Consider the following 9,216-nt stretch of genomic DNA (forward strand, 5'->3'; position numbering starts at 1 on the left):
GGCGCCGTACTACAACAACGTGCGAACAACATTTGGAGACCACTGGCCTATTTTTCAAAAGCAATGAGCGCTACGCAACAACGGTACAGTGTATATGATAATGTGGTGACATACTATGGGTAGGAAGATAGTGAGGTTCAAAGTTCAACACACGTCGCGCGTCACACATGTATCGTCTCAATTTTCATCGCTATCGTTTTGTTTATGTTTTGTCTCTATTGTGCTAATATGTATCGTCTCTTTCTAGTCTGTAAAATTTTGTATATATAGCCGTAAGTTTCATGAATAAAACACTTCTTCTGATCCTACAGTCGAGTTATCATTTACTCCTGTACAAAAGTCGCAACATTGGTGACCCCGAACTGAAAAAGAACAAATAAACAGAAACTATGGCCGAGGAAGCATCGAAAATCAGAAGCGAAGAAGAAACTCTGGCAGCCGGACCATCGAGAAATACTGAAGAAAATCAACCTTGTCACGAACTCTCCGCCGTATCCGTACAGTCAAGACTCCTACCATTTTGGCGCGAAATTCCACGAGCATGGTTTATACAATTCGAAGCCGTCGTCGAACCTCTCAAGACATCGGACGACATGAAGTTCCGCTACGTTCTTCAACAGCTGCAAAACACAGATCTCCAGCATCTCACTGACATCCTCTACAACCCGCCTAAGAAAGACAAATACGCAACGATCAAGAACCGCCTGCTCACCGTCTACGAGAAATCAGAAGTCCAAAATTTCCAGAAGCTCATCAGCGGCCTAGAAATCGGCGACCAGAAGCCTACACAGCTGCTCCGAAGGATGCGAGAATTAGCAGGCGGCATGATCACTGAAGATGGTCTAAAAATAGAATGGCTCAATCATTTGCCGCCTTACATACGTTGCGTGCTCTCCGTAAACAATGAATCATCACTAGACACACTCGCAGCGATGGCCGATAAAATGATGGAGTATTCCGGCGACAAAAACACTATTGCAGCAGTCTCGTCGTCGTCTGCACCATCAACCAGCAGAGAAAATAGCGTCATAGAAATGATGTCCAAGAAAATCGAAGAGCTTACCATTCAAGTGGCCGAACTACATACTCACTCATCGCGGCCGCACTATCGCCGTCCCTTGCACACGCGCGCGCGGTACTCTCGCTCCCGGTCAAAGTCCGCGCGCCGAAGGCCTGTAACGAGAGACGAATCGACATGGGAATGTAAATATCACTTCCGATTTGGCGATAAAGCTAAGAGATGCGAATCGCCATGCTGCAGAAGGAATAAAACGTCGGAAAACTAAAATCGACACCGACTGTGGCGGATGTCGGTGTCCCCAAGACGACAAATCGCCTTTGTGTCCGCGATCGCAACACTAACCAATGTTTCCTCGTGGACACGGGCGCGGATATCTCCGTGTTAGCCGCCACTATTAAAAACAAGAAAAAGGAAGAGGGTCCGTACACACTGTACGCCGCAAACAGCACGAAAATAAAGACATACGGCGAGAAAACTATCACACTGAACCTGGGGCTACGAAGATCTTTCACATGGACATTCATCATCGCCGACGTCAAGACATCGATATTAGGAGCCGATTTTCTTCGCCACTATCAACTGCTAGTCGATTTACATAAGAACAAACTAATCGACAGCGTCACAGAATTATCAGTGAAGACTATAGAAATCGCAAGTTCCGTCGACAGTATTCGCCTGTTGAAATCCGAGCAGGCATACCACGACATACTGAAGCAGTATCCGGACATTCTTCATCCTTTTTCACTCAAGAAGCCCGTCAAACACGACGTCGTCCACCACATAGAAACTACTGGACCGCCGCTCTCCGCCCGTCCCCGCCCGCTTCCGCCCGACAAATACAAAGCCGCCAAAGAAGAATTTAAGCGAATGATAGAAATGGGCATCTGTAAACCTTCAAATAGTCCCTGGGCGAGCCCGATGCATATAGTCCAGAAAAATCAGCTGTCAGCGCGCTAAGGTTCAGCGACACGTCGTCACGCCGCTACAGCGTTTACCGCAGTCGCAGCGTTTTGAAAATATACACATCGACATAGTGGGCCCGCTGCGCTTATCTCGAGACTACAGATACTGCGTCACGATGACAGATCGATGTACGAAATGGTTGAAAGCAATACCAGTACAAGAAATCACAGCCGAAGTCGTAGCCAAGGCATTCTACGACAACTGGATCGCTCGTTTTGGTGTTCCCTTGCGTATCACTACAGACCAAGGACGCCAGTTCGAGTCGTCGCTATTCAGAACTCTACTACAGAAGTTTGGAATAACAAGAATACGAACTACGGCCTTTCATCCACAATCGAACGGTCAAATAGAGAGGTGGCACCGCACTATGAAGACAGCACTAGTGGCCCGCGGAGCATCGACGCAGTGGGCAGACGAGTTGCCGACTGTACTTCTCGGCCTCCGCACGGCGCTCCGCGAAGACACAAAAGTGAGCCCTGCGCTTATGACATACGGAACTACGCTACGAGTGCCATCCGATTTCTTCGTACCGTCAACATCAAAAAACGAAGATGCAGAGTTTGTACGAAAACTAACTGAAACGATGGCCACGTTAAAACCGCATCAACGCTCCTGTGAAAAAAGATCTACGTTCATTCACAAAGATCTATATACATGCAGCCATGTTTTCGTACGAAACGACACCGTACGAGCCCCGCTGACACCACCGTACGATGGACCCTACGAAGTATTGAAGCGCAACGAAAAATATTTCAAGATTCAATTGCCGCTTCGAACTACAGTCGTATCGCTCGATCGACTAAAACCGGCGTATCTCCTTAACCAAGAAGCATGTGAATCGGAAAATACATCAAGTACGCCGTCGCCGCCGCAGCCGTCGCAGCCATCGCAGCCGACGCAGCCGCAAGTTCGAGTCACAAGGTCCGGCCGCATTAGCAAACCTACGGTGCGTTTCACTTGAAGGGGGGTAATGTGGTGACATACTATGGGTAGGAAGATAGTGAGGTTCAAAGTTCAACACACGTCGCGCGTCACACATGTATCGTCTCAATTTTCATCGCTAAACCCCAAGGGGTTCAAATAGGGGATGAAAGTTTGTATATAATAATACTTCTTAATGCGAGCGAAGCCGCGGGCAAAAGCTCGTTAGTAATAAAAATCACAGCACTTTTGTCATAGCCAAATAGCACTTAAAAGTGAGAAATCTTATTTAATCATGTATATGACATATTAATTCGTATTTAGCTTTATAAAAGCTGTGTAATGTGTATGTAATCTGCACAATCAAAGTGACATAATATAGGCGAAAGTTTGTACCAGGTATTTTTTACGTCTAAACGGCTGGAGCGATTGTAATATATTTTTATACTAGATGTCCCGCGCGGCTTCGCCCGCGTAAATTAGGAATTTTAAAGAAACCGTACATTTTCCCATAAAAAATATTTTCCCCGTTTTTCCCACATTTTCCTGAGTTTCTTCGGTCGTATTAGTCTTAGCGTGATAATATAATATAGCCTATAGTCTTACTCGATAAATGATCTATCTAACACTGAGATAAGTTTTTAAATCGGACCTGTAGTTCCTGAGATTGACGCGTTCAAGCAAACATACTCTTCAGGTTTATAATATTAGGTAGGTATAGATTTTTTTAAATTATCGCTTGACAAACTCGAGTCTCGATCTAAAAGACTATGAAATGGTATAATATGGTAGTGATAATGATGATGATGATGAATGTAATTTGCATAGTAGCATAATATGCTTTCTGTTCTTAAAACAACGCCGAAAGTCCCAAACTTGTATCATTAAAAACTCAGGAGTTCTCTCAGCACCTTCCGAACCACGGTATACCAGGTATATCTCGGTGCAAAATCTTACTTGTTGGTAGCATATGCTTAGAATACTTCTCACGAAACCGAAGTCACCACATGTTTCCCTATAAGTTTTGAGGAGTTCCCTCGATTACTTATGGATCCTTCATCAGATTACCACTTTTATGAATATAATACCAAATTCGGATGATACCCTATATACCAAAAGAAAAATTTTGAAAATCGGTTAACAAACGGCGGAGTAATCGTTGAATATAAGAAAACGAACATAACACCTCTCCCATTTTGAAAGTCGGTTAAAATTGTAGCCTATATGTTATTCTGATGTATAAGCTATATTACTGTAAAGTTTCATTAAAATCTATTCAGTAGTTTTTGCGTGAAAGAGTAACAAACATCCATACATCCACACATCCATACATCCAAACAAACTTTCGCCTTTATAATATTAGTAGGATGGAGTTAGTTGATACCCTGGATTAACACATAGACAACTTCTACTGCGGGTAAATATCACAATTTATTTTCCCTGATAAACCGTGGGTAACACCGCGGGGCACAGCTAGGCATTATAAAACAAATTCGCTTGTCTGCCTATCTATAATATAATGTGTGTCTAAAATCCAGTTTTTTATGCAGTCTTTTTAAATAGGCAAAGTGATTCGAGAGGAATTAGGTATCTGAGTAACTGTATAATATAGTAGAGAACCACAGTCTATAACTTCGAGCGAAGCCATGTCGGGTTCTAAGTTTAGTTATATAAAAAACACGTCAAAAACTACTCCACACCTTCTTGTTCAGTGCACAAATGATTTATATATTAATTGAACTATAAAACCGACATCAGTCCGCGCGGTTGAAGTCATATGAGAAATTATTTTATAAAAACCATATCATTGCTATAGCTTACGCTTTTATTTTAACGAAAATTATATATTTTAACGGTTCGCCTTAAAGATCTTTTGTCACTTGCATGAGAACAATAAAATAAAACAACATGCTTCTCATGTGCTTCCCAAATCGACTGGCTTTACGGTGACTGGTGAGACCACACTGCGGTCTGCGACACTACGCGTCAGCGACGCGACGCGACACTTCACATTCCGTAGAACCACGTAGAACTGCGGGGCTAAAATGGTCACATTTAGCAATTCCTCTCAATCAATTCAGCAAATGAATTGTCAAAACTGTCAAACTGACAAATGTCAAATCAGTACAAAAATACAGAAATGAATTGCAAGCAGAGTTGCATTCTGCGATTTTAGAAAAATGAATCATAATATTATGATTCATATCATGATTCTTTAAAGCGACCATTTTAGCCCCGCTGACTGTTTGTGTCTTGAAGTGTCGCTGCCGTGTAGTGTGGCTTACTTTATACGACTTCAATTTAGAACATTTGGCTGATACATTTAGATTGAGTATAGAGAATCAGCTGTCAAGGTTATGGACGTATCCGATACTTGTCAGGAATTGGTGAAACAGGCAATGACGAAACTTCCGGATAAGTTATTCGTCACTAAGGTTACTGTAGAAAGTAGTACTTACTTAAATAATTGTATAAAAGTCCCTATTCACGTTAAACCATGAATCATGATTGTCACCATGATTACAGTAGCTATCTACTGTATGAAAAATTTCACAAGTTTGTAACTTGTATATTTTGCCAATCATGACCCAACTTTATAGGCATAAAAGAAATAAAAACCTTTTACGATCACCGAATTCGGAATTAGCATTATTGACAGGATAAATTAGTTATTCCATAAAATCTCTCTCATTAAATACGTCCACAAGAATAATATGTTATCATTTATATGACAGTTACGAGCCGCGCGGTGGGTGAAGTGACAGACTATTTACATACATTATGTGGCTATGACAATATATTTACATAATATACACGTAGATGGCTGAACTAATTTACTACGCGACGTCTTATCTTAAAAGATCTCGGATGACGTGATAGATGCTGGGTGAAAAACTCATTAAGGTAGATAAAGATAGTAGTTAGTGTTGTTTAACACCGGTCTCACATAAATCCATACTAATATAATAATTGCGAAAGTGTCTGTTACCCAGCGCCGTAAATAGGGCGGTGCCACCGGTGCCCAGGCACAGGGCGTAGACTCGGGGGGGGGGCGCAAAAATGGCCTGACCAGGCAGGATTCAGGACTATTATTTTTTCGGTTTGCTCCCGATAAGTTCCCGCTGCGTCCCTAGTGCTCGATTCCAACAATAAAATAGGTCTATACATTACTCGGTTACCTATAATATAATATCTAAAAAAACAAGAACCCAGTTGTAGAAGCTCGCACAGGGCGCAAAAAAGGCTGTATACGGCACTGCTGTTACCTCTGCAAGCTTAAACGGCAGAACCGATTTTGATTAAATTTGGTATTTAGATACTTTGAGCCCCGGGAAAGGACATAAAATAGTCTTTACCCGGCAAAATGTACGGTTCCCGAATTTCGGCGCAACGGAATTACGAGCATCATGGATTCCAATTTCCCAGTTCCCACCATGACTGCGAAGAAGTCGATCATGATTCATGAGTAATCATAGGCAACGTTTCGTGTTGATCAAAAATAATTTTAACATTACCTTACTTTTCTAATACCTTTTTAACTTAGGACTTAAATTATAATATTACTAGCTGTCCCGGTGAACTTCGTGTCACAGGTCACTTTAAAACCTTCCCTGGACTTCTACGAATATTTCAAGACTAAAATCAGCCCAATCCGTTCAGCCGTTCTCGAGTTTTGCGCTTAGCAACACATTCAGCGACTCATTTTTATATTATAGATTTAAGTCTCTAATTTGAGCAAGCTTTGAAATGAAAATTCAATTACGACAATTCCCTAAAATAATAACGTAGAGATAGACATCTAGTTTTAGAAATGCTCGTTCCAAACGAAAACTGTTTTCAACATCACAATACCGAGAATTACGCAGGTTAAAAGTTAAAAATGTTTAACTGAAAGGCGTTTAACGGTAGTTTATGACGTGCGTGACGGGCGACGGGCGGATTTGGGCCAAACGTCAACTAAAGTTGACTAAACCCTGCGGTTAGACAAGTTCATTTTCATATTATTTTGTATATTGGATAATATTATCGGCTTAATCTTTGGCATAAATTGCATTTTTGTAAGATTATTAGATATTATGTTGAAAAAATGTATATCCTTAAATCGAAAGCTAAATAATATGCGTCTTTTTTACGCACTGCATTATTTCACTCTGTCTCGTCGCGTTTCGTTACAATTCGTTGACGTGAGCCTAGTATTAACTATTAAGGCCCTGTATTCCCAGAAACGGACGATTTCAAGATTTAAAAGTGACAGGAGACATAAAAATATAGTACCTAATTTAAATTCTAAAAAAAATACATGTGTTAGTTCAGGATCTAACACAGTTTAATTTGTATTCCATTACACAATATCATGAACTTCACTCGATAGAAAAAAATCCCAAAGTTACCTCTTCTTTTAACGAAATTGCCATACTATGTCCAAATTATTTGGAATTTTCAGATAATTTTTGTACTGAATTAAAGATAAAGAATATATCTAGGGCGTTTCGTTTTTTTTTACTCGATTTATTTAATGTATAAAATAACGACGATCAAAAAACTATAACATTGCAGGCGCAAAGTGTGTGACTGAAAGCGTACCAGCCGAACCCTTGCGCCTGCAATTTTATAGTTTTTGATCGTCGTTTTTTTTAATTTATATTCTGAAAAAAATATATGTGTTAGATATATTTTTTTCAGAATTTAAATTACTATATTTTTATGTCTAATGTCACTTTTAAATTTTGAAAACCGCCGTTTCTGGGAATACAGGGCCTTAAGCTTTCGTGTCCTAGTTTAACGGCCGCACTCAGAGTCATTTAATGATCATAATATGGATCTTAAATTTAATTAAGAGTTTGACAAAATATAATATCATATTATGTCAAAATCTTCATTTAATGATTTTGAGAATTATCTGTCAAACTCTTCATTAATCCAGAATCCTTGGAAATTCTTGGAAATCTATTGTTATTCCATTGTTGTCGCGGCCACAGGTGTCCTTATGGGGCTTGATAGTTTAAATTGAAGGGTAATCATAATTAAATGTTTCTGACTGCGGCAGTAAGTGCGGCAAATAGCTGTCATAATCTATATATTAATACGTGAGCCAAAATCTTTGTATCCCTTTTGACGAAAAATGGGGAAACGTAGGTGAATAAAATTTTGCACAGTTATAGTTTATATGATGAAGGAGTGCATCGAACTAATATTATTTTGAAATTATGTTTTTATCATACATATTTTTGTCAAATAAAACATTACACACACTACAACACACACACTAGGAAAAATGACAGATTTTTGAGTGACAAGCCTATACATACGAATTATACTCTTTTATTTATGATTGAAGTCTGTTGACAACAAGGTGACAAATTGAAAATGGATTATAGTTTTTTTTTTTTTTTTATTGAATCTTAGATAAGTACTATTAAACAATCTTTACACGGTCAGTCTGAGATCAGCTGAGTCTCATAGACAAGAGTTGAAAAAAATATGATAAAGTTAGTTTTTATTATTCGTAGGATAAAGTCAATATATTTTTACAAAATAAAGGTAGTAGCCTAATATCGTTGAAACTAAGGTCGAATTTTGACCATTGGGTGATCTAGTCTAAATAATTATCAAGGCACAAACATTCATACAAGTATTGTCATTTTTATAAAGTTTTGTGCCTTAATTCGCTGTTTGAACTTTAGATATCATGAAAACATCATAACACGACGGGGAGCCCCATATCTGCCCACCACTCACCTGTTTAACCCAAATATCATCAGAATACTAGTTTACTAAATATTTACGACGTATTATGTTACAATTTACATATACATATACGTTATTATATCATTTGTATGCATATTTAGATGGATAACGCTATGAAAGATCGCATTACCTATAATACAACGGTACTTTATGTGGAGGTTGTTAATGTCGTCTGCGGTCGGACTTTTACAAATAACGAATTGGCATGATGTTTAGTGTATTTTTCCCCCAAAACAAAGGTTTTTGAGTACGTTTTGAGTTTTTGCCTTTTGGGTATTTCCGAATTCCGAGCTTCACTTTACTTGAAGGTTGCTTTTAAAAACAATCCAAGTTTTCTAAATATTTTTTAGAAATTTTCAAGTAATAGTTGATCATATCTAAGAGCATGTACTCAATTTTTGCACGATGGGATTTATGATGATTATGAGATTGCACGCATACATATAATTTGCATGAATCATAATATTAATATAATAATGCAAATGGCATTATCGACTTGATAACTATATCCATTTGACGGGATAACTTTATATCCCGTCAGAATTTTTTGGAATTAATAAGTT

At 39.0% G+C, this 9,216-nt stretch overlaps 2 protein-coding genes across 2 annotated transcripts; both read left to right on the plus strand.

The window, feature by feature from the left end:
* Positions 1-389: 389 nt before the first annotated feature.
* On the plus strand, positions 390-1,978 carry LOC121736329. Its single transcript, XM_042127444.1, has 2 exons — positions 390-1,175; positions 1,325-1,978. Exons 1-2 carry the CDS (start codon positions 390-392, stop codon positions 1,976-1,978), a joined length of 1,440 nt encoding a protein of 479 aa, XP_041983378.1.
* A 121-nt stretch (positions 1,979-2,099) lies between these two features.
* LOC121736335 lies at positions 2,100-2,945 on the plus strand. The gene has a single exon (XM_042127457.1). The coding sequence runs from the start codon at positions 2,100-2,102 to the stop codon at positions 2,943-2,945; it is 846 nt and encodes a 281-aa protein (XP_041983391.1).
* The last annotated feature ends 6,271 nt before the right edge of the window (positions 2,946-9,216 follow it).

The sequence above is a fragment of the Aricia agestis genome, chromosome 2 (genome assembly GCF_905147365.1).
Source record: "Aricia agestis chromosome 2, ilAriAges1.1, whole genome shotgun sequence".
Classification (NCBI taxonomy): Eukaryota; Metazoa; Arthropoda; class Insecta; order Lepidoptera; family Lycaenidae; genus Aricia; species Aricia agestis.

Excerpts from the sequence above, each read along its gene's own strand:
- LOC121736329 (XM_042127444.1), top strand. The coding sequence starts at position 390 with ATGGCCGAGGAAGCATCGAAAATCAGAAGCGAAGAAGAAACTCTGGCA. Across the intron at positions 1,176-1,324 it reads AGTCCGCGCGCCGAAGGCCT|ACGACAAATCGCCTTTGTGT; the intron begins GTAACGAGAGAC and ends GGTGTCCCCAAG.
- LOC121736335 (XM_042127457.1), top strand. The coding sequence starts at position 2,100 with ATGACAGATCGATGTACGAAATGGTTGAAAGCAATACCAGTACAAGAA.